Source organism: Littorina saxatilis, linkage group LG1, assembly GCF_037325665.1.
Source record: "Littorina saxatilis isolate snail1 linkage group LG1, US_GU_Lsax_2.0, whole genome shotgun sequence".
Lineage (NCBI taxonomy): Eukaryota > Metazoa > Mollusca > Gastropoda > Littorinimorpha > Littorinidae > Littorina > Littorina saxatilis.
Window position 1 is genome coordinate 88,057,776 of NC_090245.1, and position 23,412 is coordinate 88,081,187.

General features: G+C 39.4%; 3 protein-coding genes across 10 annotated transcripts in view; 1 reads left to right on the forward strand and 2 right to left on the reverse strand.

The window, feature by feature from the left end:
* LOC138983117 (activated RNA polymerase II transcriptional coactivator p15-like) overlaps positions 1-2,042 on the reverse strand; it is a 72,529-nt gene extending 70,487 nt beyond the window's left edge. The window contains exons 1-2 of one of the 2 annotated variants that reach the window (XM_070356529.1): positions 2,023-2,042; positions 166-302 (exon numbers count right to left, since the gene is read on the reverse strand). In XM_070356529.1, coding sequence (XP_070212630.1) covers positions 166-222 — 57 coding nt within the window. In that variant the 5' untranslated portion in view covers positions 223-302; positions 2,023-2,042. Of the gene's footprint in view, positions 1-165; positions 303-2,022 lie in introns of those variants that run through there. The other variant, XR_011461043.1, reaches the window with a different exon arrangement.
* Positions 2,043-2,356: 314 nt separating this feature from the next.
* Positions 2,357-7,673, forward strand: LOC138983129 (putative SERF-like protein). The gene is made up of 3 exons (XM_070356540.1): positions 2,357-2,498; positions 3,987-4,110; positions 6,257-7,673. Exons 1-3 carry the CDS (start codon positions 2,492-2,494, stop codon positions 6,354-6,356), a joined length of 231 nt encoding a protein of 76 aa, XP_070212641.1. The 5' UTR covers positions 2,357-2,491; the 3' UTR covers positions 6,357-7,673.
* A 2,696-nt stretch (positions 7,674-10,369) lies between these two features.
* The window catches only part of LOC138983051 (FERM domain-containing protein 5-like), a 93,984-nt gene continuing 80,941 nt past the window's right edge, over positions 10,370-23,412 (reverse strand). For 4 of the 7 annotated variants that reach the window (XM_070356496.1, XM_070356457.1, XM_070356483.1 and 1 more), the window contains 3 exons: positions 22,796-22,813; positions 20,695-20,721; positions 10,370-17,578 (listed from right to left, as the gene is read on the reverse strand). In XM_070356496.1, coding sequence (XP_070212597.1) covers positions 16,878-17,578; positions 20,695-20,721; positions 22,796-22,813 — 746 coding nt within the window. In that variant the 3' untranslated portion in view covers positions 10,370-16,877. The remainder of the gene's footprint in view (positions 17,579-20,694; positions 20,722-22,795; positions 22,814-23,412) is intronic. The other 3 variants (XM_070356463.1, XM_070356476.1, XM_070356488.1) reach the window with 3 other exon arrangements.

The following is a 23,412-nucleotide window of genomic DNA, read 5'->3' on the forward strand; positions in this document are numbered from 1 at the left end:
ACTACAAGGGGAGGGGGGAACAGGGGTGTTCATGTGTGTGAAAATGGTAAAAAAATGTAGGGTATGCAAGTGCAACGTAAAGTGATTAGTTAGTCAGTGCACTGGACACAAATCTCTCTCTCCCTCTTTTGTTTGTGCATGTGTGTGTGTGTGTGTTGCACCTACATCAGATCCAGAGCCAGAATCGTCACTGGTTGACAGGTACTCCTTTGACTTTGGCATGATGCTCACTGATAGCAAGTAGAACTCTCTGTGTTCCTTTTGAGCTGGTTAACTGGTTAGGAATCACTGGGGTTATAGCACTGAAACAGACACAGAAGCATGGAAGTAAAAAACACCATCATCTATACATATCATCTAGGAGTCATTCCCTTAAAAAATGTTTATCTTTCCACAAAACACACACTGTACCCGCACAATGTTTTGTCAGTACTGTTGCACCTGACAGTAAAAACACAACTTCAACTGCATGCACTTTTTCTTTCTTTTTTTTAAAGTTTTCTTAAGGTAAATCGATCAAGGCCCGAGGTTCTCCAACTGCAAGGGTTCAAATCACTGAATGCTTTAGTCAATTAAGATTAAAATTACTCTTTCTGCCTTAAAGGCACAGTAAGCCTCCCGTAAACCATCTCAGATACGGTCAGGCTTTGACACACAGTACAAACACCCTTTCATTTAAACACTCACCGATTGAGAACATCCTAGGTGCCCTCCGTAAAGAGCGAACAATTTTCAAAGAATTTATTTTTGCGTGGTTTATCTTACCCCTCAGCCATCGTGAACCCGTGTGATCCAATTTCCCTTTTTCACAATCTAGTCGTCAGTTAGTCATTTGAATGCGACTCGATGTGAGCTTATCTACAATAGCACGTTTTTATGCACAAAACAATCTAGCGATGGCTTTTGACTGTTGAGAGGAACGGCGATATGCATAAACCGTCGTCTGCTACGACCCTTGCGTGACCCTGCTTCCGGGCTTTTCTTTTTTCAAACAGTTTCACAACTTCGAATTGTACTGATCTTGTCTTGATGAAAAAAGAATTCTTTTGTAAGAATGTTTGTGTAACAAGCTGTCAATTTATTATTTAGATTTTAAAAGTTAGGTCTAGCGCAAAAACGCACCACGGTCCAAAAACATTCTGATAATCATCGATCCACGGCTATTGCCAGTTTACATCGATAGAATGAGACCCGAAGGGAAGTAACTCATTTTTGACCTGAGTTTAGGATGGGTCCCAAAAGTGTTCGAGACAATCTGCAAAATTAATTCTTAAAAATTGCTCGCTCTTTACGTAGGGCACCTAGGATGTTCCCGTTTGGTGAGCGTTCAAATGGAAGGGTGTTAGTACTGTGTGTAAAAGCCTGACAGTATCTGTGATGGTTTACGGGAGGCTTACTGTCCGGGCGTGATTTCCGGTATTGAATATATATATTCATAACAGCCGTCCAGCACCAAAACGAGGCGCCATTGTGGTAGAGGAACAAGTCCACGAAAATAAATTCTTTGAAAATTTCTCACGCTCGACAGAAAGCAGCCAGGATGTTCCCGTTCGGTGAGCGTTCAAATGGAAGTATGCTTGTACTGTATACACATGTAGACGCTCGGGGAGCTCTGTGATGGTTTATGGGAGGCTTACTGTGCCTTTAATCTTGCTAAAAAGCTACACAGAAGGACTCATTTCACACAAAGTGCATGGGTGCATATTTCCTGTAGATGCACTTTCCTGAGGTACATGTTTATATCCTGTTTACAGGATAATCGCGTCAGGTGGGGTTCTTGGATTTAGTAGGTCACGCTATTTCTTGCGTACAACTACAAGCCATCAAACTGTTTCATATACTCTTGCATAGCGATAGGCTAGCCACAAGCACTTCTTGCCTGAAAGTGAAAGAAAAAGGGACAGAACATGTACTGAAAAAAACTACATAAAAAAATAAACATCATATTCATAGTAAACATTAAATGATCATGTGCACAACTAAAAAAACTACATGTACGAATGTCAAAAACGGTTGTAATACTTTGCTTTCAATGTCATGACCATGTGTTTTCCAAAGCTGTTTATTATTAAAAAAAATAAAAAGTTAAAGAAAAAAGCACACTTCTATTAATTTTAGGCTAATCTTCTTTGACGTGAGTAGAACTTTGCTTCCTTCGTATGCAGTCTTGATCGTCCCAGAACGTACATTCAAACCGGCATCGGTGTTTCTTAGGATGAGAAAAAATCCTTCAAATGTCACGTCTAATTATACCATCGACAGTATGTGTCATTAATGAACAAGACACAAAACAGCAATATTTATGCACCAGATTCTCCTTTCACACTTTTCCTTACCCGCGCTGGAGAAGGGAAGTGACGTAAGCGTAAGCAGGGGTTTCTGGGACTTCAGTTTCTGACTTGTTGTTCTTCCATGGTGAATTTCAGGTGATATTTGATCGGCGTTTTGCCACAGTGGCAGTCGGTTCCCTCACTCTCCAAAACTTTGAAAAATGACGCGTAAGTTTCAAAATTATTGGCACTTTTGTTAAATTAAACTAAAGAGATAATCTGTATGCTGCAGAGGCAGATTGCTTTACCTTAGTATCAGTCGACGTTGAGGAAACAAACTGAATCTGCTGATAATATCTTATAAGTTCTACAGAGAACATGTGTTCTATTTCAGGACCCATGCTCGTTGCAGGCAGTGGCCAAGCCTACCATAGGTTGTCTTCGTAGATAAAAACAAAACAAAAACAAGTTTAACAACGAACAAACAGATTTGTCTCATCAGATTTTAGATGTATACGTACTGAAACAGAGACGAAATAATTAATCTACTAAAGTTTGTGTCCATTGAGTCTGTTTTAGTGTATAGTCTAGGCTAGTGTTCTCTAAAACTTTAAAAATTAAGTTAGAACAGAAGTTAAACTTTAGCAGAAGCACCACAAGTGCAATTTTATGTAGACTTCTAATAACTAGCCTAAGCAAAGTAAAATAGGTAGCGTAATTTGCACACACAACAAAACAGTATACAAATCACAATACTATGATTTCCATTGCTTAAAATTAATGCAGCAAGTTGCAATGCTTGTTTAAGTTGTGTAACCTCAACTTCCATTTGTGGAACTGCATGTTCAATAGACCTTTTCGGTATCTGAGCAGCTCTCGCGTGACACGCTCTATGTTAATGTTATGCTTTGAACATCGCGAGAATTTAATTCGAACCTTGGCTTGTGCAGCTCGCACGAGATCGCTGTACCACATGCTTTGCTATGCTCTGAAGTTTGCGAGAGATTACGAGAGCTTGGAATACCGATAGGGTCTATAGAGCTGCAGTAATGAAGCTTATAATGATATAAACGCCTGAACACAAGGTAGTGGTAGCTAGTATACTAGAAGTTCCCACAAAATATGCTCTCAGTTTCAACTTAAAGTTTAACACCACTAGACCAATAATATATTCTGTAAGAAACATGTAGTAGTCTGGCTGTATGTCGTAGACTCCCTATCTGGGCTGAATGTCTTGGTGGTATTAATTATGTATTGCCTGCTGACTGCAAGATTGCATTTGCAGTGAGACTGCTGTTTTGTATACTATACATGTGCTTTGAATTGTTGACTTAAGGTCTAACTCTAAGATTCGATTCACTCTCCCCTGTAATTTTATCAATTGTACCATTTATTTATTTAATGTATCACCTGGTCAGCCAACTACTGAACTAAGCTCTGGATGTGAAACTGAAACTTGTTGTTCATATTTTTTGTTGTTGTGTGTGACTGCAGTCTGGTATTACAATTTACATGTATACATGTACTAACAAAACATAGCACATTACAATTTCTATATATGATTGGTGCATACTGATACATGTACTATGATGTAGTGCATAATATGACAAAAGCTGTATTAATATGAGTTATGACACAGACATGTATGTTTATGGACAAAAGCTGTGAATCATAATCAGCATATGCCATCTGAGCTTATTGTGGACATTGTTGCAGGTGGAAACCAACGTGAAAAGGCACGGGAAAAAGCTGCGAAGAAGCAGAAGGACGTAGAAAGAAAGAAGGAAGGTAGTAACAAGGGAGCTAACAAGGGAATGACTCTGGAGGAGAGGCGAGAGAGGTAACTTGCAGCTTTATGTTTGTGAGACATCATCAAGAGATTCCAAGTTTTTGTTTAAACTGATACTGTAGTCTGACCTGTCCTGGTGACCGTTTTTCCTTAATCTACCACCCTAAATGATCCGCGACTAGCTTTTTTGGTCTTGAAGCACATTTAAAAAATGTCAGTTCCATAGACACCACTTGTCTAAAACGACCACGATTGGTCGGTCCCTTGGATGGTTGTTATGGACAAGTTTGACTGTAGTACTGCTAGCCATAAGAAAAAACATGTATACATATCTGAAAGAAGTACAGTTACACACAACTTACAGTACATATGAGTGGAAATTTAATGATTTGATAAAGTAAGAGGGATAAGAAGAATGAGTACAGTTTAAATTCAGTTATTCTGCTCAGTTATAATTGGGTTTAGATCCTTTTCTTGTTGTTGTTTTTCAATTTATTGACAATTACAATACTTTTGGAAAAAAAGAAAGGGTGTTCATAAAATACGAGGTAGGATCAATAACCTACTACAAGCTTCATGTGATGGCATACAGAAAAGGAGTGTGACATGTGTCATATCAAAATTCGTATTGCAGATGGATTGGTATTGACCTGTCAGTGTCACATTCTTAAAGTAATGCAGATCCAGTGTTGTTGCCAGTCTAAGAAGACAATTGGTCATTTGGACCTCCCTAAAAAAAAACCAATAGGTCCAAATGTCGTGGCTTTAAAAAAACAATAGGTCCAAGTTTGTTTGCACCTTTGTTGCAATTGTTTTTTTGAGTCACTTGAGAAAAAGTGACTATGTAATCGGTCAGTGTTAGTCTGTCCGGCCGGCCGTCCGTAGACACCACCTTAACGTTGGACTTTTCTCGGAAACTATCAAAGCGATCGGGCTCATATTTTGTTTAGTCGTGACCTCCAATGACCTCTACACTTTAACGATGGTTTCGTTGACCTTTGACCTTTTTCAAGGTCACAGGTCAGCGTCAAAGGAAAAATTAGACATTTTATATCTTTGACAAAGTTCATCGGATGTGATTGAAACTTTGTAGGATTATTCTTTACATCAAAGTATTTACATCTGTAGCCTTTTACGAACGTTATCAGAAAAACAAGGGAGATAACTAGCCTTTTCTGTTCGGCAACACACAACTTAACGTTGGGCTTTTCTCGGAAACTATAAAAGTGACCGGGCTCAAATTTTATGTGAACGTGACTCATTGTGTTGTGAATAGCAATTTCTTCCTGTCCATCTGATGCCTCATATAATATTCAGAACTGCGAAAGTGACTCGATCGAGCGTTTGTTCTTCTTGTTACAACTTTGTTGCGACTTTTAGCAACTTTGTTTTTGCAACATTTTCAGGCTATTCGAGTTTTTCCCTATCCTTCTTAAATTCTGAACCTGTTTCAAGTCCTTTGGCATTGCTTTGATGTCGCTTCCTAGTTTTAATTGTTCATACATTTTGCGAGGAGAAAGAGCCTGACATTCCTGGCCTACCCTTTCCGATACAGTGACCGGTGTGCGAATGTAGGGATCCTGCCTGATCTTCGCATTACCATGCCGTAGTATTATGTTGATGAACTTTCCGCTGTTTGCGCCGTTTTCGGTAAGTAGGTACTTCTAGTTCTAGTTTGGATCGGTTATTTCCGTAAACGCAGCCTCGAGTGTCAATGACGACAAACACGGACTTAGCACCGAGTGCATTTTCACTCGTAGTGAACATGAGCATTTCGATCGGGGTTTGTTTTCCGACTTTGCAACTCCCATTCCATTCATTGCAGACCTTGTCCGCCTTGTACGAATATATATCGGTCAGTTGACCACCAAAACGTAAAAACTATCGGTCCATCGACCGGACAGGGCTAGGTCCAATGCGTCTAATCAGAAAGGAATGCGTCAGCGACCGAAGACCGAGGCCTGGCAACAACACTGCAGATCAGGAAAGAAACATCTGGATGCTGTGAAAAGATGCTGTCACAGCTTGAGTAAAATGCAATGCGCGGGAATCATTATTCTGCACTTTTCACTGGTCGATCTCTACAAGTCTATACTGGTCAATGTTTGCTGCAGCACGTGTGTTTGTGTACATTTTCATGATCATAGTGTATATATATATATGTTTATCTACAAATTCACACTTCATCTGATTTCAGGGATGCTACAATAATGCGAGAGAAACAAGAAAAGAAAGCTGCCTTGGCTGGGGCCAAGGGGGGGGAGGAGGAAGGCGCAGTGGGAGGGGCGGCCAAATGACAGGCAGGAGGCCCCTCCCTCCCCACTTGGCTTGTCAGCGGCCTGATCCTCTCACCTGTTGTTTACCTGTCATTGTCGTCGTCTTCGCTATCTCGTCTTGTCTTCAGTACCCTTCATCCTTACCACCTCTGGCTCTCGTCTCACTGGCAATTTTTGGTGTGGCTCCATGTGCTGAACTTGTCAACAGTGATTTCTTGCTGTGGACTGGTATTGTTTTCTTGCAGAGCATTTCAATCTCATTGGGTGTATCAAGGCGGAATATTTTGTTCACAACATCTAGGCGTGGGTGGTCAGTCACAGAGTCTGGAACTCAGTAGCTTTGGCTGGCACTCCTGACCCAAGCACAGAGGGAGGGGAGGATTTTGATTGCAGCTCTCATTCCTAGTCTTAGTTTGCTTTGCAAAGGGGAGAGGGTTGGGGGTCTGTGGAGGGTTTGTGAATCACTGAATGTAACATGTTCAAAGTATGGAATAGTGCAAACACTCGGTGATGTTACTTTTACTTAGTTTTAGGGGCAGTTACACCACTGATTTCTAATGTAACATTCAAGGAAGTGACCGATTATAAAGTGTGTGGTTACTTTTGTGGATACAGTGCTGATATATACATGCTTTTTCCTAAGTGTACAGCAGTGAAAGGATTTCGTCCCAAGTACTTACAAGGATGGTTGTTTTTAATTTTATCCAAACAGGTGATGAAAAGATCCTAGCAGTGGAAGTAGCAAAGAATGGTTTGAATCTAGCACACCTGATCACCACAGATCAGGTCATGGAGACATGCATTGCTTTAGCTAAAGTTGTATAATGTGAACTTAAAGTAAACAAGCAGAATTGTATCAGTATTTGGAGAAAACTACAGGAACAGAGTTAAGGTGACTTCTGGAAGCAACAGTGAACAATGCAATTGCTTAGCGTTTTCTTGTACAATATCTCCGTCAAGGTCAAGACTTTACGTTAGAACAAAAAAGACCTGTCTGGCTCTCGGCCATCTCTTTATGTGTGAGGTTTTATCTGCTGTGACCCGGGGGCATAGCCTCTGGTAATTGTGGTGGGAAGTCATCATCTTAGTTATGTACCTTTTAATCATCCATTGTCAGAATCTGTGTCATATCACAGGCACATGAAAACTTCACCACTGGTATTCTTTTCCTTGGATTATTATCAGTATTCTTCCCCTGGATTGCCTTGATCTTTCTCAGCCAAAGAGGCAATACTGGTTGAGTGCTGAAGTGAGGAAAAACTTTGGTGATGAGTTGTCTGTGCTTGTTCCTCCTACCTGATGTCAGTGTAAATTGAAAATAAAATTCTTTTAGCAGGTCTTGAGTATTTCTAGAGATTTTGGGATTGTGTGTGTGTGTGATAGGGAGAGAGAGAGAGAGAGATGCATTTGTGCATATATGCTTAGACTTTACATGATTATTTGTAGTGTGACCTTTCTTGTGTATGACTGAGTATGCAAGTGGGGAACAAATGAATATGAACTTGACGCGATCATCCTTTTTTGAAGATGAAAAATCTCGTTCATTTCAATGCTTGTTATTCTCTCAAGTGTGAGGCCTGAGGTTCACAACGCGAAACTGGGTGCCACCCAACTGCGTAAAAAAAAAATATGGGGTCTCAACTCTCTTTGGCTAAAATCACAACAAATCTCAATTTCGGCTGTGTGACACACATTTGTGTGCCACTCAGTTTCGCTCTGTGCACCAAAGCCAAGGAGACTGGTTCCGCAGAAATCTCACTTACCGGGTACTCTTGTGTGCAATGTCGGGCGCAAAGTAAGAATCTGGGGCAGAGTTGGAAAAATCGGGACTTCCCGAAACCTCATTTGATTTCCAACAAAGCGCCGCATTTCCGGAAACGAGCTGCCTCGTTCTAGAAATGGCAACCCTTCGACTGGCACAAAAAAGTATACCCTTTTTCACAGGTCATGAATAAGGTATAATATGTAAAAGCAAGGTCTTATACAGGGGAAGTCTTGAATTGAGGGTGGGGGGGTGGGGGTACACTGTGTAACAATTCTCTGACGGTCAGCGCATGCAGCAAGCTAGTTGCTGTTGCACGGTCTCGATCTATTTTGAACACATTTTTTTTCAGAGTAGAGTGTTAGTTTTTTACGACAGGCTGAAATCATCTTTAATTTGAATCAACATTTTGCAAAAATCAACCACATCATGATCAATATAGCACACAGACTTGCACATTAGGTTTCATGAGCCTAGATTACAATGCAGTGACAAGAGCCTAGGCTCAGTCAGTAAAGGGAAGTAATGTTGTATCTGCAGTCCAGAGAGACTGTGTGATCAATTAATTAAGACTGAATAAAAATCATAACAATCGATAGATTACCAGTGAGAAGTTACATCGGAACACTCTTGTTGTGTTGTTTTTGTTGTTGTAAAATGTAAGATCTGAAACTGTGACGTTAAAAATTACGTCAAATTGGTGCGTTTTGGTCGAGTGGGAGGTGACGTTGATCTGTGTAGTGTGTTGTTCCAGCCCGCCGAAGTTATCAAAAGTGTTTTTGTTTTTTGACTCACATGCGAAGCAAAAGTGAGTCTATGTACTCACCCGAGTCGTCCGTCCGTCCGTCCGTCCGGACGTCCGTCCGTCCGTCCGTCCGGAAAACTTTAACGTTGGATATTTCTTGGACACTATTCAGTCTATCAGTACCAAATTTGGCAAGATGGTGTATGATGACAAGGCCCCAAAAAACATACATAGCATCTTGACCTTGCTTCAAGGTCAAGGTCGCAGGGGCCATAAATGTTGTCTAAAAAACAGCTATTTTTCACATTTTTCACATTTTCTCTGAAGTTTTTGAGATTGAATACCTCACCTATATATGATATATAGGGCAAAGCAAGCCCCATCTTTTGATACCAGTTTGGTTTACCTTGCTTCAAGGTCAAGGTCACAGGAGCTCTTCAAAGTTGGATTGTATACATATTTTGAAGTGACCTTGACCCTGAACTATGGAAGATAACTGTTTCAAACTTAAAAATTATGTGGGGCACATGTTATGCTTTCATCATGAGACACATTTGGTCACATATGATCAAGGTCAAGGTCACTTTGACCCTTATGAAATGTGACCAAAATAAGGTAGTGAACCACTAAAAGTGACCATATCTCATGGTAGAAAGAGCCAATAAGCACCATTGTACTTCCTATGTCTTGAATTAACAGCTTTGTGTTGCATGACCTTGGATGACCTTGACCTTGGGTCAAGGTCACATGTATTTTGGTAGGAAAAATGTGTAAAGCAGTTCTTAGTGTATGATGTCATTGCTAGGTTTAGGTCAAGCATGTGAGTCGTATGGGCTTTGCCCTTCTTGTTGTAATTCGGTTGGTTTGGTGTGTTATACAATGCATCTGCATTTTTGAGACTAAGCATTGATCATTTTAAAACGCAAGGATCATCATATGCCAACATGACTTGTATAATTTTACATCGCATTCTAAGAAAGAGCAGAATTCTCACTATGCGCGCGGTACATTTCTAGAATCGCGTAGCGCAAAGTTGGAATTCCTACAATGGTGGTCATTGTTGGAATTCCAACAATGCGCAGGTCATTTCCGGAAAAGCGCCGATGGCGAGATGGGTCGCAACATGCAATTTGAGAGCTTACTTCCCTTTGTTTGTCAGATCTTTCAGGTACATAAACACAACTTTCATCCCAGGTATAGCAGGCATTCACATTTGGCTTAAAAGTGCAGCGCTTCTGTAAAGTTTGTGAAAAATGTTGTCAAACAAATCTTTGCAGGCTTGATGTGACCACGTAATGCTTTCCTTCTCAGTGCTCGCTGATATTTATTGTTCAAACACGCACAAAAATTCCGTCACTGCCATCTCTGACCATGTAAACACTTTTCCAAATGTCATTGTAATCTGCCTTGTTTGACATGCTTGTAAAGTTGTAGGTGCAACACACCAAAAGCAACAGCAACAAACTACAAGCATTGCTCACAGTCACAGCAAGTCTCCAACAACTCAATGAAGCTAACACAGAACCATACATTTGTATAACTTTCTTTTATTGAAAACCATAGAGCACAAAAAGGCCATCCCATCTCTAGACAGCAAAGTGTGTTTCCAGTGTAAAGGAGCAAAACCAACTGAAGAGGCTACAGTAAAACAGTGTAAAAAGCACAACCGAAACCAAGGGGGTCACTGCGTTTAAAAAGAAACCAAAAAAAACTGCTTGGTCCCTGGCTAGATACTGTACACCCAGTCACATATCTTCTGTTCAGGTCTTTCGGGCACAAGATAAGATACATTGTCACAGAAAATTGCAAGTTGTCCTTTCCTTTCACAGCTACTATCCTGATGATATATCTGTTCAAAAAATTTACATTGATTTTGTTGTAACATGGTTTGTTTATTGTTTTCACACAAAAAAAGAAGCAAGGCATTTATTTTATGTCAAACTGCGTTAGGTGTAGAAAGTGCTCTGCTATGGTTTCTCCAAAAAAAGTGAAACATGTTAACTACAAAGCTGCCTTTTAGATCTGATAGCTATGTAACGTGAGATAGCGCAGCACTAGTGTGGCATGCAACTTCATTTGAGCGAGATTAAACATCTATAAAGCACAAGCAAAGAAAAAATGGCTGAACATAAACACAGGCAATTATGCTGCAGAAGTTAATGTCCTAGCCCAAACCGTTGCAAAATGCAGGGCAAAACTGCCCAGATCGACACACCTGCCTGAATATTTACAACAAAAATGCAGTAGTGCCATTGATAGTACTCAATCACAGCCACATTCTTCTCATTTCAGGGGGAAAATGTTGCAACTGATTTTTTTGTGCAATTGAAAAAAGTTCAAACTTTTTTTCTTTTAGTTCTGTCAAATTCTACTGGACACATCTGCATTTCATTTTGTTGTTTTATTCCAACCTTGATCTGTATAAAACCCTCACAGCTGAATTCCGACTTTATGTATGTCCTTACATTTTAGAAATGGCAAAAAGAAAATTTGCACAAAAAGAAACTCCACAGAAATTATCATATGGACACTTGTGTTTTACTTTTACACCTATATGGTTAATCATTAGCTAGTATACACATTTCCATGCACACAAACACACAACGAATTCAAGAACCAAACACTCGCAACCATTTGTACATAAATGTATGTGAGACAACGGACAACTAAATATACAGCTTTTCTTGCAGCTAACAAGCAAGAACACAAAACAAGCAAGAACACTTTCAAATGGAATTCTTTCTCTGTCATGAACTGACATGTAATGGTGGAATTTTTCAGCAACGCAAAAATACAAACCAACTCGCCTATGTCTTTTTAAATCCCATTTTGAAATTTGAGTTAAACAATAAAAAAGGAAGTTTATGGTACAAAATGAAATACATATACACACAAAAAATGTCCAAGTAATTTGTTCATTTTCAGAATCACAAAATGTATACCATGGTTTTTCTATGCGCCAAGGCAAATCATGATAAAAGACAGCAAAGTGATGTGCCATGCTGGCAGTTGGAGTAAAAGGAAAAACAAGACATCTGGATCTGCTAAAAATTGGTGGCAAGCTCATGGGCAATATTGTGAAATCCCTTGCAAGCCAGAAGTTGCACTAGTACCTTTAGTTTTCTTTTAATCTCCTTTGATGCATAAATGAACACTAAAGAATGAAAATCTGTATTCAAATGCAAATGCTTAACTGCAAATAAGTTCAAGAAATGTTTGTCCTTTCCAATACTTAAACTTCACTTTACCATCAAAGCTGTTCATTCACATCAGACAAACAAAACAACAAAACTCAAATTTACACCGGAACTAACATCAATCAGACAGAACCTAAAAGCCAGGAGAGCAAATGCTCAACAGATTCACATTAAAAACGTTTGAACAGTAATTAGCAAGCCTCTAGCCTAATCCAGTTCTGACCGTTTACTCGATGATAAAAATCTATAATTTTGGCAATATTTTCCAAATGTGTTTACACTGATGGGTTAGAGTGCTTCTAAAGATATAAACATGCTTTTATAATTTATTATTAACAGTGTTCAGTTTAAAAAGACAACAACAAAAGTTAATGAGAGCTATGGACAACGCCTCATATCTATTACAACCTTGCCCAGCTTGTAGACAAGGTACATGTAATCAAAATGTTACATGCAATTCCTTAAAAACTCTTACCTATGCGCCTGGTCTCCAAACTGGCTCAGATATCAAACATTAAATTCGTGAAACTTTCTCGTCGGTAAAAATGTAAATTTCTTATTTCCTATGCCCTCACTCCTGTAAGTTAGCATGGAAATCAGCGCTTATTTAAACACAATTCATTTTGTTCTCTACTAAAATATTTGTGCACTAAAAGCACTGCTCGTGATAGTTTAGAAAGCTCAATGTACAAAAAGCTGTGTGAGATCTATACACAATTGTATAACAATATGAACATGCAGCAATACATCTGATCACTATTACAGTGGAACCCCCTTTTTAAGACCCCCCGCCCCCAATTTAAGACTTCCTCCATTTTAAGACCCTGTTTTCTTAGACTTTCTGTTCATAACCTCTGTAAATTGACCCCCATTTAAAGACTCCCTCCTTTTTAAGACCTGATTTTCTCAGACTTTTGAAGGTCTTAAAAGGGGGGTTCCACTGTACAACAACTTTGACTTACCATCCTTGACAAGTCTGGGTCAAAGTTTTAAAAGGTGAACAAACTAGAGGGTAAAACATCAACAAAATGTGTCGACATCATACAGGAATTGCACAAGATCATTCAAAACAAGGACACACATTTCAGGAGGTTTCATACATGTAGAGATTTCTAAATCTGTGTATTCATTTGAATGTGAGAAAAGAAATAAGAATAGTTAAAATACCCAGCCAATTTCAAGATAATCCTTTCCTTAGTGATGGCAGATAATCATGACAATTATGTATGGGTAAGATAAACATAAAACATTATTTTCTTTTTGTTGTTGGTGTATATCTACCAACTGCTAATGAAGTACATGTATCATCCTTTCTGTTGCAGAGTTATATAGACAAAAGATTACCCCCCTCCCCCCCCTTATTTTTTTATGTTGATTTTTCATGCAAGGTATTCCCAAAGACAACAGGAGTATGAATCTCATAACAACTGCAAGAACTTTGTTCAAAATGTTACTTTAAATTTAACTTCACACACAAAGCAAAAATTAAGCACTACTGAAAAGTGGGACAAATGTACAAAATAATCCTGTGGTTTGTGATTTCAAAGATGGAAAGCAAAAACAAGTTTTGATCAAAATGACTTGTAAAACTTAAAATCCATGTAATCTCACTGAGCACTATAATCTACCAATACATCAAACTGGGCAAGCATAACAAGCACATGTAAACAGCTCTAAGACCAAATCTACTTTAGCGTGTATGTAATCTCCGCGGTACATATATCTGTAGTCATGCGACAGAGGTTAACCTTCATGGAGTATTTGGTAATTTCCGTTCTTTTGCTCATGAGTTGTGTTCAATCATTGTGACTTTTGACAGAAATGGAAGATGTTCCGAGATATTTCACCCTCTTATTAAGGCAGGGATGGGAGAAGGGGTGAGCCAGCTGAAGAGAAGACCAATCAGTACAGTCATGTTATTCCTGTTGAACAGCCAAACTAAACCACAAACATCACATTAGTGCCTTGCCCTTTGGTCAGTTCACAAGAAACTACCAAGCTTTTCACTACCACCCAACCCCCAGTCTTGTCTTACAGCTAATTTAAAATAAGGAAGCCTGCCGGTGTTACATTATTAAGCAGGGATCATACAGACTCTTGAGTTATCTGCATTGGTTGATGCAAAACAATATTGTAACAATGTGTATGGCACCCCCACAAATGTAATATTTATACATGTACCAAATCTTGCAATGAGCATGACCCTAGATATAAGAGTAAGAGCATTCCCTTTCAATTTTCGGTACCTGTAGTCTTCAGATGTCATTGCACTTACAAAGTTTATTAATTTACTTCCAGTTAAAACTTCTAACAGGATGTCAGCTCTTTCTTTCTGAACCGTATGGTGCTAGGGCAGGAAGAGAAATGCAGACAATTTCTAGGCATGTTCAGATTTCTTCTTATTTTTCCTACTACCTGTCCAAGTTGTTTAACTTTTAGTGCTACACTTCTCGTCTTTTTTCAGCTATGTTTTCATCTCTTTCTTTTCCATTCTATTTTGTTCAGTTTGCTTTCCATTCCAACAAAACAAAAAACAAAATATCAGCAGTTGACATAAGGGTGAGACAAACAAGAAAAAAACATGTTCTCCTTGACTGATTTCAGTGAGAGCTACACAACAGTCTTTCACTGACTGGATATACTACCCGTACTTGAGAATACTAGGTCCCAAATGGTTTGAATTACACTAGTCCATCAGCGCTACTCGTAGCTATAAATAAGAATAAGCTGAACTAAATAATAAATATTTGCCCTAAAACTACAGTGTAAACACAAGCTGTGCATGAAATAAAGAGTATACAAAAGCTGGGAATCCACCTAGCACAAAAAAGAATTGGAAAAACTTTTTTTACATTTTTTTTAAAGAGAATTTTCATAAATCCAACACTATGACCCTCATCCACTGACGAAAAATAACGGCTTACAAAACATTGGCATCGCTACCACTACAGCACTTTCGGCTAGCACAACAGTGCTGGGATGTGAAATAACGTGATGCAAGTCATCGAAAAGAGCAGCCTACCAGCAGTGGTATATAATTAGTGGGCTCTCTAGCAGATGAGGCGGGTGAGGGTTGGGGGAGAGTAAAAAGCTAGGGAAAATGTGTTGGGGTGACACATGCTCTACCATATGTGACATGGCTGAAATATTCACAAATGCTTCATGCATAATGATGCAAACATATCCTGATATGTGGCTTTTGCATTATTTGGTGTTCATGCTACACAGCTGACTTGCTTTTAATGATGACACAACTATCCTATATTTACAATGAATGGCTGCTAACCATACCATGAAATTCAATCTCTTGATAATACATGTACATTCAGTTGCGCTACACTCACTGTGTCATTCACTGAAAATGTAGAGCCTAACTAGCGCATACAGCTTATCACTTATACTAACTGCACTGCAGTATTAACAATCTTGTAAAGAAAAGAACTGTTGGGTGAGTTTTTACATGTCCTGATAACCAAGATATTTCAAAATGTTAACGGTCACAGTGAAGTCAATCTCATGCGTTTCTCCAGCAGTTATTCAGCTATGGGTAGTCTCCCTTGAAAGTGAAAGAAAATCTTGAGCAGCAAACCCTAATAACGTTACAAGTTAAAAAACAAAAACGATGCTGTTTGAACCTTTCCTGTTGCATGTGCATAAGTTACTGTTTCAGAGAATAAATAGGACATTGAAAGTGATCAGAAAAGTGCGCAACAATTTGTGAACACAACGTTCAAGCTGGTTTCCTAGCTTGACTTGAGGTTTTATGTTCAGTCTTCATGAATTAAACAATGATAAGGCTGAAACATGTTAAAAAGCAAATGTACACACAACACTTACAACAAAGTGAAACTGTCATCAGTTCATTATTGACATAGGAATGATATATATAACAGATGCAAGCTTAACATGAATATTTTCCCCTTCAGAACATATACCAAGCTTTCAGAACACTGGCTTTTTTTCTTGCATAATTCTATTGTGTGAGAAAAGGGGAGTATGTATAAGCAGCAGAAAAAAGATTTCATAATATTTATATCCTCCGAGGCTAATTAACATTCCAAATCAGACTGTATCTTCTACTATAGCAAAACATTGGATTCAATCAAGCCATAACACATCTTTTTAAAAAGCAGTAGTCGGTGTTAAGAAAATAGTAGATATGCATTTAACAGTCTGTACATACATCATAAATGAGAACAAGTTGCAACGAAAATGTTGGCTTGAACAGATAGTGAATTTTCAGCTAAAAATTGCTAGATTATAAATGCTCCCTGCATTCATCAAAGTGAACTTGACAAATAATGATAAATGAATGCCCAGTCATACCTAAAATCCTACACTTTTCAAAATTAAACTATGTTGGCATTGTTGCTTTCTCCCGTCAACTTTCCACTTCAAAAACTACCAACAAGTCTCTCTCAATGCATGAAACAAAACAGCACAACAATTTGTTGTAAGATGTTATAAGAGAGAGAGTTACCTCCAAGGCGCAGAAAAAGTGGAGATGTTTATTGCCATGATATGTCAATCAACACCAAGTCAATGCCTTATTTTCCCCCAAAACATGATCAATTTACACACACAAAAAAGAAACCACAAAAAAAGTTTATGTTGAGGATGACAGGGGGTGGAGTGTGAAAAGGGCGAGTAACTCAACCAGGTGTTGAGATGGCTTCCCTTTGTTTTCCACAACAGAGAGGAAGGAGTGTATGATCAGCTACCCTCTGTGTACTGGTACAGGAGCTCTTCTTTTCCCCATCTCTTTCTTTTGGTGGCAGACAGCACTCCAACCCCCTACGACTGTGTTGCGAACAAATCAGATGGCAGGCATTCACTGTCTACTTCTTGAAGAGCTTGGCAACGTTCGCTGCCTGCTTGGCCACAAAGTCTCTGGTTGGTTCCAAAAACTTGAGGTGACCCCTGGCCTCGGTCAGCATGGGGTGCTTCAAGCCAGAGAAGTACAGGACGTAGAACAGGACAGCGAAGAGCAGGAGAGCCACAAAGACGGATGTGAACAGGGCGCAGCAGATGCCACGGCCGCCAGACTTTTTCTTGACAGCCACGGCCTGAGGCGGCGTGGGGCTGGTGGGGGTGTCTGGGACGTGGTTCTGCTCGCTGCTGTGGAACTGGGCATCCAGCTGCGAGATCTGCTCCTCCAGGCTGGGCTTGGGCTTGCCTTTTTCCGAATCCTCCTCCTCCTCTTCATCCTCGTAGTACGTCATGTTGGGCTGGTACGCGCTCGTGTCGAAGCTGGTGTCCACGTCTCCCGCTCCAGTCAGGGCGCCCTCCACCCCGTCTCTCACCGCCTGTCCGTTCAGTCTGGACGGAAGAGTAGCGGTGGCGGCTGTCGTGGCTACTGATGTGGAGGTGATGAGATCTGTGCCAGCTGCCTGCAGCTTCTGCTGTTGCTGCTGCAGTTGTTCTTCGGCATAGTTCTCCACGTGGGCCAGCGGAGCCTTGACCACTGGGCTGGGTTCCACCTCCAACTCTGGCTTGCGTTCCTTGGGGCTCAGGCCGCGGGGGACGTCCACTGCCGCTTCTGTAACAAGGAGGGCAGTGAAATGTGAGTCATCCACGATTCGGTGAGAGTTCATCACAAGATTTATATTAATCTCAGAAACTTTACAAACAATTAAGCAATAGTCTGTGACTAGGCACGAACTCACAAACTACAAACACATATATACACAGTCAAGTAATCATCTTCTGTTTTGTTACACAAAATTCACTCTTAATTAATTGCTCTTTTGGCGTGAGTCATCACTGTCATCCATTACAGCACAAACCTCTCTCTCTCTTTCTTGTAAGCTGATTAATATGCAATCAGGCCTATTACACAAACGGCATAATTATATGCATCCTAAACTTAATAAAACTCCAACCAGAGGTAAAGAAGAGGAATGTTTCAGGGAAGGGTAAAGCCTGGGTCTCCCCCCACCAATGGACACAGTCTCTACAAACACCAACAGGAGAAGCACAAAACATATAAGGGGCAAGGTATCCGAGATAAATCATCCATGGCTGAATAATGCACCTGCACTCATTGACACCAAACCTGCTAGCTGATTTATAAGCCTTCCATTCGCTCCCTCCATCCTCCTCCTCCTCCTCCCCCCCCCCCCCCCCCCTGTTCTGACAACTGATATATGTGTAGATAAAATAAAAGATAATCGAATGCATCGAAACAAAGCTACTGGAATGACTACTTCTCTACAAAAGCATTTTCATCAAAATTTGCTTTCCCCCCCCCCCCCCCCCCAAGCCACCAAGACAAACACTGATGAACATTTGAGTTATAAATGTGAACATATACTGTACATCCCATTAACTACAAAAATAGTCATCAAAAGACAAGTGAAAGCATAAAAGATCTGTTTGTTCAAGCAAATGTTTGGATTTTGTTGGGTTTGGTTTTGTTTGCTTTTTTTTGCATAGGTGTGTGTAGAGGTACGGGTGGGTTTCAGTGTTCAGTGCTCATTGGCTTCTCTAACCAAAAGCAAAGAAGGGTTAAAAAAAAAAAAAGAATTCTGAATCAAATTCTGTGCAAGCGTGCAACAAGCACTCTTCTGATAAAAAGGTGCAAATTAAATGCGTGATTTTGGTACTGCAATTCAAAACTATTTGGAGGTGAGGTTATTCTGTTAAATTGTATGCATTGCTATTTATGCACAAGGACATGTGCAAGTGTGTACAGGGGAAGGAGGGTGGGGGTGGGGACTTGTGATGGTCCAGTCAGGAAGCTGTGAAGGAGGCTTGGGGGTGGGGACTTGTGATGGTCCAGTCAGGAAGCTGTGAAGGAGGCTTGGGGGTGGGGACTTGTGATGGTCCAGTCAGGAAGCTGTGGAGGGTGGGGGTGGGGACTTGTGATGGTCCAGTCAGGAAGCTGTGAAGGAGGCTTGGGGGTGGGGACTTGTGATGGTCCAGTCAGGAAGCTGTGAAGGAGGCTTGGGGTGGGGACTTGTGATGGTCCAGTCAGGAAGCTGTGGAGGGTGGGGGTGGGGACTTGTGATGGTCCAGTCAGAAAGCTGTGAAGGAGGCTTGGGGGTGGGGACTTGAGATGGTCCAGTCAGGAAGCTGTGAAGGAGGCTTGGGGGTGGGGACTTGTGATGGTCCAGTCAGGAAGCTGTGAAGGAGGCTTGGGGGTGGGGACTTGTGATGGTCCAGTCAGGAAGCTGTGAAGGAGGCTTGGGGGTGGGGACTTGTGATGGTCCAGTCAGGAAGCTGTGAAGGAGGCTTGGGGGTGGGGACTTGTGATGGTCCAGTCAGGAAGCTGTGAAGGAGGCTTGGGGGTGGGGACTTGTGATGGTCCAGTCAGAAAGCTGTGAAGGAGGCTTGGGGGTGGGGACTTGAGATGGTCCAGTCAGGAAGCTGTGAAGGAGGGTGGGGGTGGGGACTTGTGATGGTCCAGTCAGGAAGCTGTGAAGGAGGGTGGGGGTGGGGACTTGTGATGGTCCAGTCAGGAAGCTGTGAAGGAGGCTTGGATTGGAAAGGAGCAAGTGTCTGAGGGGCATCGGGTAGATACAAATCAAAATAGTTTTTTTTCTCCATTAATTAAAAAACAAAAACACAACAACAAACACACAACAACAACAACAAATAAATAAATAAAAAGCAAACTGCTGAGAGACTCTAAAGTCTCAAGCCATTGTCCCTAATTCCCTTTTTATCACCAGACATTAACTTGCTGCTTGCAACCTTTAATTGCATGCTGTCAGAACAAAAATAATGCTTTGTACCAACTAAACAGCAAATCTTATCCTCAAAAAAGGAGTATTATAATTGAGGGTCCTAAAAGAAATTGTCCACTGCAATAGCACATAAATCCCCTGGATATCTGAGAGTGGAGGGATGGGGTTGAAATGGGTCATTACCACCCTGGTACTCTCCGTCACCCATTCCTGACTGATTAATAAATGTATACATGTACACATTTTCCAGCCTTATATCAGGATACAAATCCCATGCAGTATGTACACAGTACTACTTTTAATTTGATTTCTTCATCTCCTTAAAGTGAAAGTGTGAAATGTATGTTAAAATTGCATTTCTTCTGCAAAGATGCAAAGGTAGAGCCTTTGTTCTGTGCAGTAATTCATGAGCTAAATATGCACTTCTACGTTAGCCGCCAATATGTTAGTCTTCAAGTTCTCCCTTTGAAGCAATCATGAAGTCTTCTATTCAACTACCAAGCTTAGAAAATAAAGATGCTGAAATCCTTAACCCACAGCCAAGCCCAAAATTTTAACAGTGCGTGATTGGAATGTTGTCTAATAAAAAAAATTAAAAATTAAAACACTGAGCAACAACTAAGAAAATTCCACCCATTCACAAATGGAAAATACTTCCAGAAAGACAAAAAGTAACAATCAATGAAGATTGCAGAACTTCAAAATCAACACCTAAGGAAGAAAGAAAAAAACATGAGAAAAAAAAATTACCAAGCTAACATGAAAAAGTCAACTTAGAACTTTTTAATAATGTGCGTATAGACGGAAAAAAAAAGACACACTGAAATCAAAAACCAAAAATTCTTTCGGAACTATAATGGTGTGTCAAATAAAACAATGAAGTACTTTTTTTCCATTTTTTTTCAAAATTCAAATTTTGTGCAGCACTGCAAGCGGATAAATGCAAAACACAGCAGTTTCTATTTACCTGGTTTCTTCCCTGAAGCCCAGATGACTAATAAGGGAAAAGAAAAAGGGGGAACATGTAAGGATTACAGGAAAATGGGTTCTACACTAATCAGTGAAGAATGTGAACGGAATGATGTTAATAGTGCTGTTCATATGAAGTGACAGTAAAAATGAATTGCAATGTCCTTAATAGTTAGTGTACGAGATGAACTATTCAGAGTTCACATGGCATTCAGGATGCTTCGCAACAGATCCTTCAGAGACTTAAAGTGAACCGAAATAAAAGCCACAGTCAAATAAAGCCCTGGGAAAATTTTACACAAACGTAACACACTTTCCCAGCCAAATATCCCACTACAGATCCTATGAATGAACACAAAAACAAAGTTCTATGAACACAGCACTGTCTTTTCCTCCATTTTCTACTGATAATACACAATAGAAACAAACACCATAACACCTGATCCACAAAGTTGGTGCTTAAAAAAATTAACAACATCATCTGACAAATACTAAACTCTGGTGTTTAAATCCTTGTAACAAGAAGCTAAAACTGAAAATCATTAAAGATGAGAAAATGACAACTTCAAAGTTCTAGATGGATTACTTCAGGGTCTTTTCTTTGTTTGTTTTAACATTCTTTTTTTTAATTCTCTTTAATCATTGATTAGACAAAATACGCAATGTAAAGGTAATTGTAGAAAGTGTGAAACACTCTCCACATATATACACACATAATCTGCAATACATAAGACTCAAGAAACAAACTAAAACACGCACACACACAAACAAATGTACATTTCTAACAGAAATGGAACAAAGGAGGAAACTAATAAACCAAGAAAACTGAAAACTGGAAATTTGCCAACATACACACACTTGGCATCACAAATACAATCAGCATCAAATAAAACTAATGAACTTTAAAGTAACCAATCCTCTCTCAAAAAAATAAATTATTGTAGCACGAAAAGACCAGAACCAGCAGTTTCTTTCTGACATTGTAAGCGCATGTGTTTCACTACTTAAGCAATGTGTCAACACAATTCTTCAGACAGTAAAACAGATAGTGAAAATCCTCATTTTCACACCCATAAAGAGCATACTGATTTTTTTTGCTCACTTACAACAACAACAAGTGTTGATGTTTTTATAAACGGTGAGTGAGCCTCCTTCAAGGCATATGTAAACTGTTTTACATGGCAAAACATAAAAAGAAAAAAAGAAAAAGAAAAGTAAATAAATAAATAAATAAATAGAATAAAATAAACAAATAAATAAATAGATGGATGGATGGGTGGATAGATGGATAGATGGATAGATGGATAGATAGATAGATAGATAGATAGATAGATAGATAGATAGATAGATAGATAAATAAATAAATAAATAATAAATTAAATAAAAAGACATCATTGGCTGAGCTGACAGTGACGGATGTTTGAACAGGAGCGCAACTTAATCTTCGAGATAACTCTTTTCCAAGCAAAGGCACACAAAAAGTACAGCAGGCTACAATTACAATAATTCAGTGAAGAAAAACTTCAAAATCAAAATCAGCCAATAACAATATCTGATCAATACAAAAAATATATCATAATATAGTACTTTTGTAAAAAAAATAATAAAAAAAAGACCAAAAAAGGGAAGACAATAAGATACAAAAATAAGGCTAAAAGAGAGCTCTACTAATTGCATTAATGAAAGCAAGAAAACCAAAACATGTTAGACAGCTTTTAATACTAGCTCTGCACACCACAAGACAGACAGACATTCTAAAATTTCAGCCGCAATATTAGTCTGAAACAGTTTGGTTTAGTATTACAAGCTCCAAAGCAAACTGCACTCTCCCACAAAAACAATAAACAATAATAACCAACCATCCAACAAAATCAAAGAAGAAGGAACAGCAACAGGAATTTCACATGTTCGGACAACCAAATGCAGACCCTGTTAATTAATTCAAATGTCAGCTGACCTTAACATTAACAAAGAAATTAGCAGGGTACTCAGGGACATGTGAGTGGTGGACAAGGGTTGGCGGAGGTACTGAACAAACAACAGTTATATTATTATTGTAAATGTGCAGTGACTGAGACAAACCACAAAGGACAACTTACCCTTATAGCCTCTTCGTTCTACAACACACAAATAGAAACTGATGCCTACGGTGCCAGTGACAAGACAGCAAAACTAGTGGTAAGTTACACACACAGTTCTGCTCTAGTGTCTAGCCTACTTTATCAGCATGCAACATCCAAATAAACAAAACATTATTCACAACTCAATAGTTACCAAAACAATTTGCAACACTCTTGTCACGTTACAATTGGAATCCATCCTTACACAATGTTTTATCTTTAGGGTCAGGGACTGGAGTGACAAGAAGGGCTCACCAAAACAATAAGAGGGTTTGAGGGACTATTAGCCTTATATTTTTCTACCTTTTTTCTTCGATAAAATCTGATGAAATAATTACTGATGAACACATCCTTAAGCTTTGTCACTATAAGTTTCATGCTTATTCCTTGGAAAATAAAGAAGTTTTGGGCTTCAAAGAAAAACAGACACCATGCAATAACCAAAATTGAAAAAAACTGTTCACCAATGCTCCCTGACAAATTAAATTGTTAAATAAAAGGGGCAATAAAATCTGTAAAGAAGGAGCTGAGAAAAGGCAGGTCTTTTTCTGAAAATTCCCATATCCAAGAATTATTTTTCTGAATGTTTAAACACA

Coding starts and splice junctions, on each gene's coding strand:
- LOC138983129 (XM_070356540.1), top strand. Junction 4,111..6,256: donor CTGGAGGAGAGGCGAGAGAG/GTAACTTGCAGC, acceptor ATCTGATTTCAG/GGATGCTACAATAATGCGAG.